Source organism: Aspergillus melleus (genome assembly GCF_016097325.1).
Source record: "Aspergillus melleus strain CBS 546.65 chromosome Unknown contig4, whole genome shotgun sequence".
NCBI lineage: Eukaryota > Fungi > Ascomycota > Eurotiomycetes > Eurotiales > Aspergillaceae > Aspergillus > Aspergillus melleus.
The window spans coordinates 3424186-3442821 of record NW_025763373.1 but is presented as its reverse complement, the minus strand read 5'-3'; the positions used below and the strand labels follow the sequence as shown (position 1 = coordinate 3442821).

General features: G+C 52.0%; 8 protein-coding genes across 8 annotated transcripts; 3 read left to right on the top strand and 5 right to left on the bottom strand.

The window, feature by feature from the left end:
• Window positions 1–280: 280 nt before the first annotated feature.
• Window positions 281–1111, bottom strand: LDX57_007993 (oxidoreductase-like domain-containing protein; the record flags this gene model as incomplete). Its single annotated transcript, XM_046089715.1, has 1 exon — window positions 281–1111. One exon carries the CDS (start codon window positions 1109–1111, stop codon window positions 281–283), a length of 831 nt encoding a protein of 276 aa, XP_045945687.1.
• Window positions 1112–1362: 251 nt separating this feature from the next.
• LDX57_007992 (uncharacterized protein) lies at window positions 1363–3288 on the top strand (the record flags this gene model as incomplete). The annotated part of the gene is made up of 2 exons (XM_046089714.1): window positions 1363–2267; window positions 2328–3288. 2 exons carry the CDS (start codon window positions 1363–1365, stop codon window positions 3286–3288), a joined length of 1866 nt encoding a protein of 621 aa, XP_045945686.1.
• A 614-nt stretch (window positions 3289–3902) lies between these two features.
• Window positions 3903–5041, bottom strand: rpl13 (60S ribosomal protein eL13; the record flags this gene model as incomplete). Its single annotated transcript, XM_046089713.1, has 5 exons — window positions 3903–4340; window positions 4429–4587; window positions 4719–4765; window positions 4870–4903; window positions 5039–5041. 5 exons carry the CDS (start codon window positions 5039–5041, stop codon window positions 3903–3905), a joined length of 681 nt encoding a protein of 226 aa, XP_045945685.1.
• A 233-nt stretch (window positions 5042–5274) lies between these two features.
• Window positions 5275–7739, bottom strand: LDX57_007990 (uncharacterized protein). The gene has a single exon (XM_046089712.1). It carries the CDS (start codon window positions 7178–7180, stop codon window positions 5741–5743), a length of 1440 nt encoding a protein of 479 aa, XP_045945684.1. The 5' UTR covers window positions 7181–7739; the 3' UTR covers window positions 5275–5740.
• A 1064-nt stretch (window positions 7740–8803) lies between these two features.
• On the top strand, window positions 8804–11770 carry LDX57_007989 (uncharacterized protein; the record flags this gene model as incomplete). Its single annotated transcript, XM_046089711.1, has 1 exon — window positions 8804–11770. The coding sequence occupies one exon, from the start codon at window positions 8804–8806 to the stop codon at window positions 11768–11770; it is 2967 nt and encodes a 988-aa protein (XP_045945683.1).
• A 155-nt stretch (window positions 11771–11925) lies between these two features.
• On the bottom strand, window positions 11926–13053 carry LDX57_007988 (uncharacterized protein; the record flags this gene model as incomplete). Its single annotated transcript, XM_046089710.1, has 1 exon — window positions 11926–13053. One exon carries the CDS (start codon window positions 13051–13053, stop codon window positions 11926–11928), a length of 1128 nt encoding a protein of 375 aa, XP_045945682.1.
• Window positions 13054–13618: 565 nt separating this feature from the next.
• Window positions 13619–15218, top strand: arp6 (actin family protein; the record flags this gene model as incomplete). The annotated part of the gene is made up of 4 exons (XM_046089709.1): window positions 13619–14114; window positions 14181–14889; window positions 14946–15008; window positions 15080–15218. 4 exons carry the CDS (start codon window positions 13619–13621, stop codon window positions 15216–15218), a joined length of 1407 nt encoding a protein of 468 aa, XP_045945681.1.
• A 2185-nt stretch (window positions 15219–17403) lies between these two features.
• On the bottom strand, window positions 17404–18439 carry LDX57_007986 (3-hydroxyacyl-CoA dehydrogenase family protein; the record flags this gene model as incomplete). The annotated part of the gene is made up of 3 exons (XM_046089708.1): window positions 17404–18134; window positions 18201–18300; window positions 18356–18439. 3 exons carry the CDS (start codon window positions 18437–18439, stop codon window positions 17404–17406), a joined length of 915 nt encoding a protein of 304 aa, XP_045945680.1.
• Between the last annotated feature and the right edge of the window lie 197 nt (window positions 18440–18636).

Here is an 18636-nt window from a genome sequence, read left to right as displayed (position 1 = left end):
GGTTCCGCCTCTGGGATGGATTCATGTAAAGTCGTTGCATCATTCATTGGGCTAGTAACTATATACATCTATTCGACTCTATAACAACCATCTTCTCTATATAACGGTACAGATCCACCCCGCTAATGGATGGGGTGAAGTAAGATTCAAAGACACAAAGACACAAACAAAAAGAAGGGCGACATGGAATGACAGGGTGAAATGAGCAAAGGGAAGGAGCTGTTTTGATCAACCAGTTAAATGAGAGGGTATAATATACTATGATGTAGAATGAGATGAGTCAGGGCGAGGCACTCTCTTGCTGGTGTTTTTGTTTCAATCTCTTCTCCGTCTTCATGAACTCTCGGATTCCCACTGGGATGTTGGCAAAGACATCCTCGGTTTGATCCGGGATGGGCCAGTTCGTGTCGCTGCCACCACCATCGTCATCCATGCTGATACTGGCAGACTTGACTTCCGGCCGGGGAGTATGACGCATCTCCTTCGCCGGACTGGGGGTGGTGTTTTTGGCCCTGGCCTGCTCGAGTCGTGCTGCCCAATCTTCCATGTCATCCCGAAAGTCATCCCATACGCAATGAACGCAGCCACTCATGCAGCAATTATCAGGCTCCTCGGGTCGTGGGGGAATCGCCACTCCGTTCACGGTCTTCCAAGTGGATTCCGGTGCCGTGTTCCCGGGATCGTAGCGTGAAGAACGACCAGGACCAGCTAGTCGCGTGCCGAATACAATGGACATTTTGTCCTGTGGAGATTGAGGCTCAACCGTAGCGGCAGGGGATGATTGCTCTGTCGATTGTCGAGGAACGGGTCGCGAAGTAGATGCTTGCCCTTGATATGGCGAACTGTTCGAAAGGATGTCATGATAGTAGCCGGACAAGGGGAATGCTTGCGATGGTTCGGAGTCGCCCAGACCCAGCGACTTGCCCTGGGGGTTTGCATTTGCGTGGCTGGCCATGCGACGGAGCGACGGAGCGGAGGTATATCGTTGGTTGGCAAACGCGGGCCAGGGGAGGGACAAACGTCGACATCTGGGTTGAAGGCGCCTTGGATCTACCAAAGACGTGCCCCTTCGGGCTAGCGATTGACTTGACTGCATCAAGCGAGTCTTCATCGTGGTAATGGCCGAGGAGAGGGTTTGCGAAAGAAAGAATCGGCGATGTGCGGCGACGATTCCGAGGGGCCGTTATGTCATGGTGCAAACAGTGCAAACCTCACCCTCAGCGGGAGGTCAACAAACGCGCATTCGCATGTCTCCTCCGACCATCTTCTTTCCAGGATCGCCCCTGATGCCGTGCTCGCCTCCATGATAGCAGCGAAAACCCCGGCCAGACGAATGCCGTTCCTCCAGTCGCCGCGTTATAAATGAACCCCCCTCCGCTCCCGCCGCCGCCCCAAGGGCGCTCCCTTGACCGGGCCTCATACCTAGCGCCGACCAAGGCCAGCCGAGCGAAATCTCATACTACTGAAGATTCCACCCAAAGTCGCAGCAATAGGGCACCGCCTTTGACTTCGCGAAGATCGCCTAGTGGACGCAATTTGAACGACCAACAATCTCAAGCTGGATCGAAAACGTTTGGTTTGCGCGACCGAAAAGCTCTCCGCCCCTCGTTGTCTTCAACTGCGAGCCCCATGGGAAGTTCCAACCGTGACAAGCCGTCACCCGTATGGATCTCGAATCGAAGATCTAGCGGGCTAGAAGCGCTTGCTGCGCCGCCAAGACGAGTTTCAAGGAGGATTGTTCCCTCGGACCTAACATTCCAGTCGCCAGTAGGGACGAAAAGAGCTGAGCTGGACCCGGGGGTCACGAATACCCCGGAGGATCAATTGGCGCTTGAGCTGGGTAGCGCCACGGGTGGAAACGAGCCGAACAGGGACTGGCAATCGGCGGCCTTGGAAGAGGATTCTGAGGAGCCCGATTTGCCCCCGACCCCTACTCAGTTGGGACTTGAGAAGCTCGCCGGGCGCCCAAGGAGGCTTTTAAGTAGCAGCCCTACGACCCAACGATTCGGAAGACGACGACCGACCGATCCCCTAGGGCAAAGCCCCTCGAAGCTTAGAAATGTAGACGATGGCACAAACGTAGAGGGCTCGCTCGAGGCAGTCACCCGAGCATTGTTTCCAGAGCCTGTGGCCAAAAAGCGAAAACTGAGGGAGGAGCTTACTGCCGACGCGCAACAGCTGAAAGAGCATATTGCAGACCTCGAGTCTTGGTCGGCGAACCTTGGCCAAAATGATGATCATGTAGAGCCTGACGTGAGCAAAGTCATGTAAGTGCGACCAGATGCTTATCCTTTTTGTTTGATATGGCTCGCTGATACTCTAGGCAGTTCCTTGCTGGTATCCGAATGCCTTGCCACCACAAATGCTGCCATGCGTCCCACCGATATACCCGTGTCCTCACTCATCTCGACACTGCTTCCGTTTTCTTCAACCGCCCCCTTAAAGACTCCCGCACCATCGTCTCCATCAAATCCTTTTGCTCTGAATGGAACTGCGCAAGGAAAACCGCATCTGACGGTCTTTGCTCCTTTATCTCTTAAGACTCACTCGGATATTGTACCCGACCCGAACTTCGTCTTTCTGGAGAGACATAGCTTAATGTTTTCCGCGCCAGCCCCCTTCCCACCTGAGCTATACAGTATATCCTTGGTCTACGAGACAAACTTCCAAGATCAAGCTTTGGTGTCGGTAACAGCACCTGACCCAATGCCCCAATACTTACGGCTTTGGATCGATTCCCGATTAGCGAATCCTTTGACGAAGTTGGACGTGTCGGGCCTCTGCTGGGGTGTCAATCGGTACTGGGAGGCAGTCTTATCGCGCGCCTACGTATGGCTGCAGCTTGAAAATTATCATACGGGCTTGCTCGACGGCCAATCGGGCGTAGATGACATAGCATTGCAGAGCGCGACGGAAAACCTCACGGTAACAAACTTGCGCAAGATCCTACCCCACCTTCAGCGCACATCGATGGTTTTCGAAAAAGACGACGGAGGAATCAAAGTCATGCTGTCATGCGAAATCACCATCGATGAATGGGCTTGCGAACCTCAATTGACCCCAGGTCTTACCGTCTCGGGTTCCTCGATATCCAACGGCTCTGTTGGAGATAAAACAGAACAGGAATCTAAGGATCTATTCAATGCCGTCCTCCATGAGAACACCAGTAGTCCGGCAGGATCGGCAGGTGGTCTTGATGCCAATGCGGTTATCCAGGCCACCAATCATGTTCTCGGCGCTCTGTTTGGCGTTGGTGCAAGTCCGCCCTCCAAGGATGAAGAGCGATAGCACAGACACTGTCTCTACATATGGAGAGGGCATTTTACTTGACTCAATATCCGGCCCAGGCCGCTGGGGATCATTTACTCCTTTTAAGATATCATGACTACACGGAGTTGACCCGAATCAAACTGGTCGTGCTTATGGTTTGGCGCAAATTGGCGATCACCGCCGGTCAACATTTGGTTTGGTTAAATTTAAATGACATGGTTAACATTCACGAGCATCAAAGCCCCGGTAACGGTGGTGTCAGAGATTATACCATTTCCTCGCCCAGTAAGCTTGATTGAGCGTCTACCAAGTAGTCATCCATAGAACACAAAGGTTTCAAGTAAACAAGAAAGTCGTAGCAGCCTACAGTCACGTAGGCTCCATCCCCAATCTCCCAAGTGTCCGCGATGCGATGTCATGATACTCCTCAGGAAGCCGGAAATCTACCCGAATGTCGCCATCAAACTCCCATCATGTAACGTTAAATTGGGACATTTGCATTTCGAGAGGTTCGGAGCTTTTTAGGTTTAAGGACAAAAGGTTATAAGAGAAGAGCGGCGCTACGCCATGCCACAGTACACTAGTTCCCGACGTGAAAACAGACCCCATTCATCATTAACTGAGAATCACATTTATTTCTTGGCAGCGGATTCCTCCTCGGCCTTGGCCTTAGCACGCTTCTCCCGGATACCCTGGTGACGAGCCTCGCTACGAGCCTCGCGCAGACGGCGGAAAGCAGCCTCCTCACCCTTGGGAAGGGTGTCACGCTTGACCTCGGTGACAGCCTCCTCAGCAGAGAGGTTCTTGACGGGGAAGGTAGCGCCAACGCGGGTGGCGTAACCCTCGGTCTTGCCCTCGGCGGCGAAAGCAGCCTTGGCAGCGTTGACCTCGTCGGCGGACGAGTCAAGCTTCTTGAACTGACCGCTCTTGCGGGGGAAGAGGATCAGACGGGCCTTGTAGTCCTGGAGACGAGCGACATTGGCGGCCAGAGACTCCTTGGAGTAGTTGACACGGCGGTGGTCGACGGCGATGCCAATGGTGGGGGCGAGCTTCTTGGGGATACCAGCTTCCTGTGTTGACGAAAAATGAACCAGTGAGCCTTCGTTTCCACACCAATTGCCTTTTTTGCACCATTCAAGATGCAGGGCGAATTTTTACCTTCAGCTCGGCCAGGGTGAAACCACGGCCAGCACGAACCCGGCGGTTGTACTTGACGGTAGGGCACCGCACAACGGGACGCAGCTTGTCAACCGGACGAGGAGCGACGGCGGCGGCCTTCGCGAGACGGGCCTCACGACGGCGGTGCTTGCGGCCAGGCTATAGGTCCGGAATCAGTCAGTCTCTCATAATGCGAAAACGTGAATCTCAAAATTTGACGCCGAAAGTCTTGTTGCAACTAATCGTTTGCGATGCGGCTCGGATGGGAAATGGTTGGTTCGAGTTCGTACCTGGTTGAAGTGCACGCGCACACGCTGCTGCCAGTCCTTGCGGAAGTCTAGAAAAGATTGTCAGACCCAAGTTTGATGCCAAATTGTCATGTTTCAATCTGCCAGAGAAGAGGGAAAACAGAGGAGAAACTGAATTGGTTCGTGTACTCACGCTGGTTGAGAATCTGGTTGTTGTGCTTGATCGCCTATATACGCCACCAAAGACTCGTTAGCATCCTGCCTCTCGAGCATCCAATTTCTTCAATATCCCAATATCCAATATCCAAGATTTCGACATATCGATATATCCAAAACCGAATCGAGGGGGTTCATGAACGCACCATTGTGACGGATGGGGATCAAAGCCGGGAGATTGTCGTCGTCGTCGTGGGTGGTTGCTGGTCGGATCTCAAAACTCCTCGTTTCAATATTGGGGTGGAACTTTTTTGGTGTGGCCGCGCAGAGCCGCACCGCCTCGCTTAGCGAGCCCTACCCTGCCTGCCCAATGCGGAATGGCCGTCCAGTCAGCACCGCCACGTGTGGCGCATCGTATGCTTACGGAGTATTTCATGGCTGGAGCTCACGGCTCCATCGTTCTTGTTTCTAGACCTGCTGTCTACAATCGGTTTCCCGTCCCGGTTCAAGGGGTTCCCTGCCACCTTTTTCTGTTTCTTTTTCTTCATGTTCTTTCTTGCACGAGTCAGCATTGCCCTACCTCTCGTAAGCAATCAGTCTCCTTGATCATGGGCTCCTAATTTCGAAGAACGAGCACAATCATTGAACCCTTATATCATCGGAAGATTCCATTTCAAAATAAGAACAAAAAGAAAAATCATCAATCATGGAGAAAACGCCCAAACACCATTTCGTCCATCATCTTCACGGGTCATCATTCGTAACTGATTGCTGAAAACAAAAAACGAGGCCAGGTATACAAAGCATAGGCGCAAGCCCAAGAAGAAACTGAACGTGAATGATCCAATCTCGAAACCCCAGGTCTCCAGCGCCATGACGGCAGAACAGGCTCAAGAACTTGGTATGCACTAGGCCGTCTCGTTACTGTTCCAAGTGCCAATACCGAGACCCACTCTTTCCTCAGCTTTCGATTTCTTCTGTAACACCGCACCGTCAAAACTTGATTTACGCTTAAGATTGCCCGGCGCACGCTCAATGCCGGCTTTCTTGACCTGACCAAACAATTTCGTCTGAAGGAGAGTGCTGGATTTAGGTGCATTCCCCACGCTTCGAACATCCCCGCGATTTATCGGGATATTATTGCGATGAAACGTATGGGACCCCAAACTACCAGCCTGAGAAAGGGGAATATCCTCTTCGGTTTCAGCTTCCTCAATATCGGATGCGGAGATCGTGCTATCCCTGTCCCGGTTTGCCTCGGATGACTCCTTGCCCGGAGTGTGGTATTGGTTTTCGTGGCGGTTGTTTCGAGACCGAGCGGGTGTCATGGGGAGAGACGACAGCGAATGCGATCCACGAACATGCCCACTTGCATCGTGTTTCGAGACACGAGTCCGGTTAGGGGTAGAGGTGATATTGGAAGATTCTCGATTGAGAACCCGATCTGCGGCTAGAAGAGCTGCGAATGGATTGCTGCTTTCCCCTCGGCCGTCATCCGTGAAAAGGGGCAAGGGCCTTCTGTGAGGAGTCTGGCTTTCTGTTTGCGGGCTTGGTGACAACGATCCATTCTCAATCATCAACGAGAAGTGTTCACGGTTGTCTCTGATGCGCTTCTTCAACAAACAGTTCTCTTCGCTCAACTGGTCCGACCTTTCTCTTTCCTGTTCGATAAGTTTCTTCGACCGCCGAAGTCTTCGGTCCAAGGTAGCATTGGCTCTTTCGAGATCTTGGTTACGTTTGAGCGCAAGTTCCAATTCCACGTTGGTAACTGGTTGAGGAGGTTTGTTTTCAGAATGACGACTGCGATACTCCGAGCTCTGGAGGATCTCGACCTCTCTTCGGGCTAACTGATGTTCAACCTCGGCCCGCTTTATGGCTTCATTGCTCGTGAAAGACAAGAGACTATTCTGCAGCTTGAAATGCAGTGCTGACATCCGGGCCTCTTGAGCCACACCCAGCAATTCTTTAGCAATTGTACGGAGCCTTGGTTCGTCCGCAGCACCGATCTCCTCGGCAGTTGGAAGGTTTTCGGAAGCCCCGTAGGCGACGCAGAGGGTCTTCTCGATATCGGGTGGAGATGCAAGATACGAGCCAGATCGCGACCTTGTCCCTCGAGACGGGGCGGGGGGAACTTGGGAGGATGGTGGCGGGGTCATGTCCGATGAAGACAGCGCTGGCGGAGAAAGGAATTTACTTTGTTCAGAGTGTGAAGCAAGGCTCTCTGCCCTTACGTTCAGCTCCGGAGAAGCAGAAAGGTTTGAACGGGGAACAGGGGTGGCAGGGGCAGAGATCTCTGCCGGAGGAGCTAGAGACGTCTGCGAAAGCCGGGCCTCGCTGTCTTGTGACATGGTCTGTTGGATGGAGAAGCGATGCTGGGAGACAGCGATGAAATAGAGCCCGACCGTGCAGATTGGCGCACTGAGAATTAGTTAGCATCATCGGTATTATTGAGACGGCTGTCGCAAGGCGGGTCAATCGCATACCGGAAGTCGATAGTTCGGTTGGCTGGCCGAGACTCTCTTTGCGATAGGATCGGAATTTCCAGTCAGAACTCGGAGAGTTTGAGACGGCTGACTGTAGGGGCGATCGTAAGGGGAAACTGTGCTATGGGTTGCGACGACAGCTATCCGTAGATCGGACTGCTTATCAATGATGGGGCTGCGCGGGCACGTTCAGGATACGGAAAGTTGATAAGAAGGCGATCCGAAACCAAATGACTTATCAGGATAAAGTTATGGAAGCTTCGTAGAAAGTGCCAAATGAGTAAGGGGAAAGGAGGAAGGAAGTAAGGAAGCAAGGGCGGCAGGGGGAGTGGAGGAATGGGGAATGAGAAAGATGGATGATGGGGGAATAATGGATATGATGTGAAAGCAAGGAGCACGGGTGCTTTGATGCCTTAAGGATGTTGCAACCGGCGGGAGTTTCGCACATCGGGAGGCTGGGAAGTCGCTTGCGATCCCCTCGCCTCGTCCAACCACGTCCGGCCACCACGGCCCACGTGAGCCCAGCCGCGCGCCAGTATGCCGCCATGCCGGATGAGGCTAGCGGCGAGGTAAACAGAAGCTGGACCCCATGGGTCGCTGCTCTTGTCACTCAGGCAACCCGCCCGGCCACGGTCGATGGTTCCTGAATCGGATCATCTTTCATCTACGGAGTACTCCGTAGCTGTTGGGTGATAACCATGATTGATATGTGTCAGGTACCCAGAGGCTTGTACCTCAGCAGCCTGTTCTCCACCACAGCATACGGCGCATACTGGAAATGCTGTACGGAGTACTTACGGAGTACTCGTAGCCCATTCTCCCGACACAGTTGCGTTCCTATGTAGATATGTGCTATGCACATATTGCCAGGTAAATCAAAATAGTAGCCCTGCTGATAACATTCTACTACTGAGGGTCTGGAAGTACTGCATTGTATGTATATAGGTGTCTGTTGTGGAAGTACTTTCGTTTTCTGTTCAGCTTATATTCACTCTTTGTTCTTCCGATGTGATGTTGGCTACTTTACCTAAATATTGTGGTTTACTTTCTTTCTCTCCTTTGTTACCTCCAATGGACCCCAGTACATCATTACGTTGCTCCTCCTTCCCCAATGTTTTAAGGGTCCTGATCTTTTCGCGATGTTTACTAAGCCAAGTGGCAACGCAGCCTCAGGCAGAAGGTGGCGTAAACAATAACAACAGCCACCGTTAGTTAATAATATAATAGCACCACCATTAATATTCCTTGTGTCCACCGCAGCGATATTGAATCGGAGCCCCTACAAATCTGGTCAAACCCTAATAATTCGCCGAGCTGTTCCAATTTCTTTCATTTGAGCTGTTCACCTTTCAACAATCACACAATTTTTTTCCCAAGCATCATGTCCCCTTCTCTCCCTTAAACCCCTCATCTCATGCGGAGAGCTCATTAGCGCTTCAACGACCACTACCTCAAACGATCAACCGTTGCTGTCACATTGATGTGGAAATGGATCGGCAGCAGAAACCCCTGAGCAAGCCCAGCGGAATTCCTCGCCCGGCTTCAAAATTGCCATTGCCCACCTCTACCGCGTCTAGATCCGTCCGCACCTCTCCGTCTCGCGAGAAACTGCAATCCGACCCAGGTCTATATTCTGGCAGGCTGCGACGTCCTTCAGAAGAACCTGTTTTCAAGAAGCCGCTTCCCAAATACACGCGCCCTGAAAAACTCTCAAACGGCCCGCAGCGGAGGGGAGAGGTCTCGCAGATTGGAACAACCCATAATGAACAGGCCTACCCCGAAAGGGCGGCCGCCAAAGCCGAAAGTGACGAATGCGCAATCTCAATACATGATGCAGATAATCGAGGCCGGGCGCGCCCCTCCCTCTCAGAGCGGACCATCGAAACGCTGTCGCAAATCCCACCCTTGCCTGCACCTTTAAGAAGACAGTCTAGTTTTTTCAACGCGACCAGCCCAATGCGCTCTCCCTCTCGTCCGCCGTCGTCGATGACCAATTACTCCAGATCGCCGTCTAGGTCTTCATCGTCCCGCCAACCGAGCGGAAATGATTATCTTTCTCGTCCCGCGTCTGCCATGAGGCTTCCATCCAGATCACGCCCGTCCGTGTCTACGAACGGTGCATCCGCTGAGACCGCTACGCCGATGGCTGTAGATAGCCCGTCCAAATTGAAGCAGCCTTCCATCAGGACCGCTCTCCACGGTGAAACGACGCCGACCAAGCCAAAGCCCCGCGCGCTTTCTAGTCAACCCTCTGCCACCCGTGTCAGTTCGGACACGGGGCCCTCACTTCAGGTCATGAAAACGCGGAAAACGCCGGTGAACCCTTCCATGGGTTTGAAGCCGGCCTCAAAGCCCTCGAGACCAGCATCGACAAAGCCAACCGCGTCCGAGCTGACGCCGAGTCAGCAATCTGAGCTGGAGACCAGGAAAGTCTCGAACTCGTCGAGCGCCCTACGGGAGAGTATTGCAAAGGCCAAAGCGGCACGAAAGGCTGCCGCACAGACCGCCCATTCTTCGCCTGCCAGCAGCACATGGGACAATTTTGACGTCGAGGATCCGTTTAACCAGCGGCCTAAGGATCCTCAGAATCGGGTTATTCAGAAACGCATCGAGGCAGGGCGAACATCTGGCCACCTGAATATTGCCGCCATGTCCTTGAAAGAATTGCCAAGGGAGGTCATGACGATGTACGATTTTGACCCCGAGTCCTCCACGGAGTGGTATGAAAGTGTCGATCTTGTGAAATTCATTGCGGCGGATAACGAATTCATCGAGCTCCCAGATGCTGCTTTCCCCGATAAGGACGTGCAAGACTTGGACCCCGATATGGACGAGAAGGGAAACCAATTCGGAGGACTTGAGCTTCTAGATCTGCACGGAAATTTGCTACGCTCTCTACCAATGGGACTAAGACGACTGCAGCGATTGCACACACTCAATCTCTCTAATAACAGTTTGACAATGCGTGAATTGGATGTAATCATGGAGATGGAGTCTCTTCGGGACCTCAGATTAGCCAAAAACCAATTAGAGGGGAAATTGACATCGGACATCGGACGTCTCAAAAATTTGGAAACTCTCGACCTCCACAACAATTCCATCACAGAACTCCCCGACGATGTTGAGTCGCTTAGATGCCTTCGGGCCTTGATTCTCGGTGGCAATCAGCTAACATCTCTACCTTTTGAAGCTTTAAGCCAGCTTCCGCTAAAGGATCTCAATGCTCAGAGAAACAAGCTGAGTGGATCTTTGATACCCGCCAGTGTAACAAAACTGGAGACTCTTCAGAGTCTCGACGTTTCCAGCAACGCATTGGTGCAGGTTTCCGCAGATGGAGATGTCGAGCTACCCCGCCTACAAACATTAGCTATCAGCATGAATCGTATCCAGAAGTTGCCCAGCCTTTCTGGATGGCGCGAACTCCTCACTCTGTCCGCGGAGGACAACAGGATATGCGAGATACCGCCTGGCTTTGTTGAGTTGAAAAATATCAAACATGTGGACTTCACCAGCAATGATATTTCAAAACTGGATGAACGAATCGGGTTGGTTGAAAGTCTGTCAACATTCCGGATCGCCAATAACCCCCTGAGGGAGCGAAAGTTCCTCGGCATGCACACGGAAGACCTCAAGAGGGATCTACGTAATCGATGCGAACCAGAAGTCCAAGATACCGACGATGACGAGGGTTCGGTGGCAACTCAATTTACGCTTGCGCCAGAAACACCCGCGCAGACATCGGCTTGGCAGATCAAACCGGGGGGGGTCCTCGATAGATCATACACCGACATGCAAGAACTACATGTTGACAGGCTCGACGAAATCAACTCCCAAGAAATCAGATGCCTATGTTTGCAGCACAACGAATTACGTTCCTTGCCCGCTCCAGCTCTCAGCATGCTTGCAGCCAATCTCATCGACCTTGACCTGTCCAACAATCCACTGGATAGCAATTCCTTGCTAAACGCCTCCCTCGCACTCCCTAGTCTCCAGAACCTCAATCTGAGCGCCACGACCTTGACCACGCTGACTCCAGTCTTCACCTACCTGAAAGCCCCATCACTTACGTTTCTGGACGTTTCCAATAATCGTCTTTCCGGACCGCTTCCTCCAGTGCGACTGAACTATCCAAATTTGATGACATTCCTCGCAGCCGATAACTCTTTTGATGGTCTCGATTTTGACGCTGTACAAGGTCTCCAGGTATTAGATGTAGGGAACAATAACATAGGGTCCCTTCCGCCGAAAATCGGCCTGTTGAGGGCCGAAGGATCCAGCAAGAACTGGGGTGGCGGGTCGGCTCTAAGGAGGTTTGAAATTGCAGGTAATAGCTTTCGAGTACCTCGATGGCAAATTGTTGCGAAAGGGACCGATACGATTCTCGAATGGTTGAAGGACCGAATACCTGCCGAGGAGCTTTGTGCATGGGAATCGGATGACGAGATAACATCATAATGACCTTGAGGGGTGAAGGGATCAAATCGCGCTCGGCACGTAAACATCGTGGAAAAGAATTGAAATTTAGTGAATGTGAGCCCAACTATGATAACGGTATAGAACTCTGATGCTCATTTCTTCTATTCATATGTATGAATGCGTACATATGCCTTTCATTTTTCGCCCTGATCTCCCGTGTTGACGAGGGTCTTGCTGACCTCGCTCACCACTTTCAACCACGTCTTTGACCAGGTCTCAAATTTGTCCTTCGATTCATGTCCCGGATCAGAAGAATCAATTGACGTCCACGGTGAAGCGACGGTCTCTATAGCCTTTATGGCGTGGTCCTTCGTTGTTCGCAGATACTTATTGGATTTTGTGAAGTTGGCCTCATATAGGGCCCCGGCGACTTCGTCGACATTCTCAGGAATTCGCCGCAGATTCAACATTAAGTTTTCCAGTTTACCGATGAGAGGCGGTGATAGTTCGGGGGCGGTTTTCAGACGGTTTTTGATAATGGCGGGGTAAATCTGCGCGACGGGTTTGAGAATTCGAATGGCGTTCTTCTTGTTCTCATGGAGGGCAGCGCTGCTTTCCTCGTCATCGTCGTCCTCATCCTCCTCAGGCCCGTTCTTTCCAGGGGTATCCTGTCCGCCGTCGCTCAAAAGATCGTCGAAAAACTCATCTCCTTCCTCATCCGGGTCCCACTCTTCGATCTCCTCCACCGCGTCTCGGACTAGGTCCCTCCATTCCTCCACGCGTCTGACCACAAATCCAACAACTCCCTTGGCGGCGAAATCAACAAGCGCATCGCAAGCTTCCCACACGCGCCCTGCAGCTACAGTAACCACGTCCTTTTCCGATTGGGACAATCCCCGCTTCTGTTTGGGAGCGTCCGTTGCTTCATCTTCTCGGTTTGCAACAGAATGGACCTCTTTGAGCAGCGATGCGAATTCCGTCAGAGTGGATTTCGTCAGAACCAAGACTTCGGTCTGAAAGGCCTGGGTGTGCTCGATCGGGGTGACCAGAAGGGCGGCAGTTACTAGCGAGGGCAGCGCCGACTCGTTGATGTCAGAAAGAACACTGGTGACAGCCGAATGGGTGAACGGGGAGGTTATCGTAAGCAGCGACAGCTTGGTGACTTGGGATTTCAAGGCCGTAGACGAGGCCGAAAGGAGGGGAAGGGCATCTTGTCCGGAAAGTTGATTGGTCGTTTGCGTAACGGGTGTAGCAAGAGTTAACTGAAACTGCTGTGTAAGCGTGATCGCGGTTTCTAGGGTTATGCGAAACTTTTGCGACATTTTGATCGTGGAATGGAAGGGGACGGCGCAATCCCTAGGGTCTGTTGTGGCAGGAGAGTCGGAGCTTCTGAATTGTTCAAGGATAAATCTTCGGGTTTGGCGGGGCTGCTGACTAGGGCTCTGTGGGGTCACCTGAAGATAGGGAGATTGTAGGGAATAACTTTGCGATAAATATTGCGAGGGAGAGAGTATGTGTTCATCGCAAGAACGAAAAAAAAAAAAAAAAAAAAAAAAAAAAAAAAAAAAAAAAAGATAATTATTATTCTACCTCTTTCTCTACAATTGAAAAGGAATTGGCTCCTAACACATCCTGAACCTGATCGAGCCTTGCCCTAAGCCTGGGTCCTACTACTATTACTATATGGAAGTATATATATATATATCTCTCTCTCTCTCTGACCGCCTATGCGTCATCTTCGGGCAGTTTCTCATCTCCGCCCGCTTGTTCTGTTGACCCGTGTTAACTGCAAAGCTCTTTGCTAATTTCTTCTTCCCTTTCCCTCCGCACTTCCCAGTGCGCTCTTTTCTTTTCTCCAAGGGACCCTCACCTGGTCTTTCAGTTAAGATGGGAGCCACGAAACCGCGACCGCCCCCGAGAGCATCCATCGCGAAAGCTCAACCTTTACCCGACAAGACCTTCATTATCGACAATGGCGCGTATACAATGAAGGCCGGCTACGCGCCCGAATTCCTACCCCCCGACAGTGAAAGTACGGCAAGCTCTGCCTGTAGCGCCATCCCAAACGCACTCGTCAAAACCCGCGGGAACAATGTCTACATCGGTGCGCAACTCAATAGCCACGTGACTGATTGGAATGAGTTGATGTTTCGCCGCCCGGTCGAAAAGGGATACATTGTGAATTGGGAGGTACAGAAAGAGATCTGGGAACACTCGTTCTTTGACGAGAAGACGGCCCGGACCAAGGAGCTTCGGATTGCGAACCCGGAGGAAACCACCTTGTTGCTCACCGAAGCCCCAAATGCGTTGCCAGCGTTACAGAAGAATGCGGATGAGATCGTGATGGAAGAGTGGGGATTTGGCGGCTACTTGAGAACCATAGGTGACTATACGGAATGCCCTCTGCGATTTACTATGGGGCCACTCCTTCGCTAACAACGATCTCTAGGACCGTCGATGAACGCCTGGAATGAGGTACAGTCTCTATTCGGGGACCCTACGCAACAACAGCCCGGCATGGCCGCCTCACCGACCGAATGTTTGCTCGTCGTCGATTCTGGCTACTCCCACACGACGGTAACGCCGATCTACAAAGGCCAGCCTCTTCAGCGCGCCATTCGCCGGCTTGATCTTGGAGGTCGACACCTCACGAACTACTTGAAGGAGATAGTCTCGATGCGACAATATAACATGGTGGACGAGACGTATGTCATGAACGAGGTCAAAGAGGCGGTGTGCTTTGTTAGCAAGGATTTCCCCCACGACATGGAGGAAACCTGGAAGGGGAATCGGAAGCGTGGCTCGTCCCAGATCGGCGAGGGCGTCACTGTTGACTACGTGCTACCTGACCCGAACGCGGGAAAACAAGGCTTCATGCGCCCCCATGACCCCTTGCTGAAGGCGAAGAAAAGGAAAGGCGCTCTTTCGGGTGCTACTGCCGAGACACTATCGGAGGATGTCTTGGTACTAGGAAACGAACGTTTTGCCGTCCCCGAAATCCTCTTCACGCCGGGTGATATTGGAATGAAGCAGGCTGGCATAGCGGATATGGTCATGCAGAGCTTATCTGTCTTACCTCCGGGATTGCATCCTGCGTTTTTGGCAAATGTTCTGGCAACCGGGGGTAATTCCCTCTTGCCGGGATTTATAGACAGGCTGTAAGCAGCGATCGCGCCTGACCCTTTCTATTTGCACTTATTAACAAAATCACCAGAGAAACCGAGTTGCGTCAAGCAGCCTCGGCGGAATGCGTCGTGCGAGTCCGACGCCCCCAAGAGTAAGATGTCTTCCTTTCTTTTTCTTTTTGCCTACACTATCCAGGCTGCTGACGAGTTCCAAAAACAACAGCCCTATTCGTTCGACTTGGCTAGGGGCATCGCGCTTCGCAACGAACAAAGAAGAACTGCGGAGAGTCGCGGTCACACGACAGGAGTATCAGGAAAACGGTTCTTCCTGGGTGGCGAGGAAATTTTCTGGAGGCTCGTAAAATAAGGATCTCATCCCTCGTCCTGAATCTAACTAAGGGGAGGGAAGTGATCCAAGCCTGTCGTCGGTTTACCGGCGTAGACGTCCACCCACGGCGAGTGTGGAAGGATGCGAGACATGGCTCTAGCACCCCAAGGGATCGACATGAGTTACAAGTGGACAGGCAGTACTGCCCTTGCTCCAGACGGAGCCTACTTGAGAAAATTTACCTTGGATCATAGATGCGTAGGTGATTGGCGTGGAAAATGTTGCGGTGAGATTCAATGCCCCCGCAATGTAACAACTCACATCCCCACGTCATCAGCAATCCCCCACCTCACTTCAGGATTCCTTGACTGATCCCACTCAATTGGATCGTCACTGATCCGGTATATCCTTGGGCGAGTAGAGACTGGGAGTTCTCGTGTCAGATGAGGGGCACAAAGGCCCCAACTTGGCTTCAAGGAGCAACTTGGTCTGGAGAGAATGGGGCTGGAACAGGTGGCACCAAATGCGCCTATCCATGGCATACACATCCGTCGACAGACACCATGGACACATTATCATAGTGGATAGTTGCCGATTTGCCATCGCTTTATAAACTAGGGAGGCGCAGCCGATTGTTAGAACGACGCAAACACCATCACTTACCCTACACGAGCTCCTATCCTTAAGCAGAACCTGTACGAATTATTAAACATGAACCCGACACTTTGATTCTTCTCTGCACTCAGTGTGTATTGGCGTGATGCCCCTACCAACAGCAAACATGGCTCTAAACCTTGGAATCAGCTTCCTGGATGTCTATTGGGTCTATCGTTATTGCAACAACCTCTTGAGCCGACTTCTTCTGTGCCAATTACCGAGGGCTGCAGCTTTCCATTTCTGGCACAAATATGTTTTCACTTCAGCTTCCCTCTGCCATATGGCGGGTCGCCCGACTATTCGACCCTGAACGGCACGGTGCGTTGAATAAGGACAGAGACCTCGATGCAAAACCGGTATATCCTAAGTTGGAATCTTTGTTGGTTGATCTGGGCTTCACCAAACCCCATTGGGCTTCGGATGACCCTGTAGTGAGCAACTCAGACCAAGCACCCGGCCTCAGGGACATCCAACGGAAGAGAGCACGAATCACTCGCTTTAGTAACAAGCTACGGAGGCTTGGGTTCAGAAGGCACTTTTCTAGGCATACACAGCCCTCAGAGTCTGCTTCCCAAACCACCACCCGACGTTCTCAAAGAGCATGCAACTAACCGGAATCAGGACCTGTATGGGCTGTTTCGACAGCCTGCTTGTCGATACCCTTTCGTGCGGGCACAAGTATTGCAGTCAATGCATTGGTCGAATGGCATCAATAGCCATAGAAAACGAATGTTCCTTCCCTCCTAAATGTTGTTCCAAAGAGGTACCATTACAGAAAATACTGCGAACGCTGAGCCCGCAGAAGCAACGAACCTATACTGCCAAAACCCGCGAATACGCAACCCCGATCTCGAGACGCCATTATTGTCCGGCGCCTGCCTGCGCGGAGTGGATCCCGCCGGAATTCTTGAAAAGTGGCACTTCGTCCTATGCCTGCCCGTATTGTGGGTTGATCATTTGTTCCTTTTGCCGTCATACAGCCCATGCTTCAAGTGACTGTCCTTCAGATCCCGAATTAGGCGTGGTTCTCGAGGAGGCTCGAATTCGGCAATGGCAGAGATGTTACAACTGCGGGGCCTTGGTAGAGCTCACGTTTGGCTGCAATCATATTACATGTATCTGCAAAGCACAGTTTTGGTAGGGCCTCTCTGTTTACTGAGCGGGCGTGATCCAATGCTAACGACACAAAGCTACAAGTGTGGTAATCCATGGGGTTCATGTACTTGCGTCGATCCCACAGACCGACCCCTCGACTTTCTCTCAGTGGTAGTCAACAACACACCAAATGGGGACGAGGAAGCCGAACTCGCGGCAGTGATTACCGCGGTTTTACGAGCTGACAGAAATGACGGATGAAAGCTTGATGGGGCAACAACCAATGCACAGAGAGAGAACATGTGCTCGTTCTCTGGACGTAACTGTCGAATGTCAATAGGATCCCCGGTTCGGATGGATAATTTCTACTATGAACAATGAATGTAGGCGACTACATGTTAAGGCGTTAGATGGTGTATGAAGGGGGGACTCCAAACAACATTTTGCGGAGAGCAATTACAGCGCCATCAATAGTCGTAAAAGCCCTTTCCAGTTTTCTTGCCGGTCCACCCAGCGTCGACCATTCTTTTCAACAGCCCCGAGGGTCGGTACTTGCTATCCCCAGTCTCTTGATGCAAGACATTCATAATGGCCAGGCACGTGTCAAGACCAATGAAATCTGCGAGCGTCAAAGGACCCATGGGGACATTGGTACCGTTCTTCATGATGTTATCAATATCCTCGCGGCCGCCAACTCCGGTTTCGAGACAAATGATTGCTTCATTGATGTATGGCATGAGAATGCGGTTGGCGAGGAACCCCGGCGAGTCAGCGGAGACGGAGGCAACCTTGCCCATGCGCTTGACAAACGCAATGGCACTTTCGATGGTTTGCTGGGAAGTCTGCAGACCCGCAATGATTTCCACGCCCTTCTGGATAGGCACAGGGTTCATGAAATGCGTGGAGATGACTCGGGAGGGAGCCTGAAGGTCCCTGGGATCAGTCGTCGTGGCTGCGGCGATCTTGGTGATCGAGATAGATGAAGTATTCGTTGCCAGGATAGCGTGTTTGGGAGCAATTTGCGCGATCTTTCTGAAGATGGACGACTTGAGGTCGGGAATCTCAGGGACCGCCTCGATCACGAAATCAACTGCCGATAGATCATCGAGTTTCAGGCTGGATGTGATGCGCGAGCGAACGACGTCGGCATCCTCCCGAGTCAGACGCTCTTTGGCCACATCCTTTTCCAAGAGCTTGTCTGGAAGCGGGCGAAATCTGTTAGCGAATAAGCCCTAGGTGAACAGGCGTAGTAGCACCAACTGACCGGCGAACTTGAGACCCTTGTCTAGAGAGGATTGAGAGTTATCGATTAAAGTTACGGGAACCTGAGCCTTGTTCGCAGCCACCAGGGCAATTCCCAAGCCCTAAGATTCGGTCAATTGCCATGCAGATGCATCGCTGAGGGTGAACACAACTGACCATCTGACCTGCTCCGATAACCCCCAGCCTGTTAACCTCGGCAGCACGAGCTACTGTGGACGTGCTAAATGCGCGAAAGGCCATTGCGGAGCCAGCACGGCGGAGGGACGGGAGCGAAGAAGAGAGCAACATATCCGGGATAGTAAACAGAGCTGACAGCGATGAAAGACGTAACTTAGTGCCAGAGAGGAAGGCCGACCATATAATCGAATCGATTTGGGGGAAGGGCTCCCATGTGATCCGACGTCATCGGTTATCCTCGGCTGTGCGGATCAACGGTT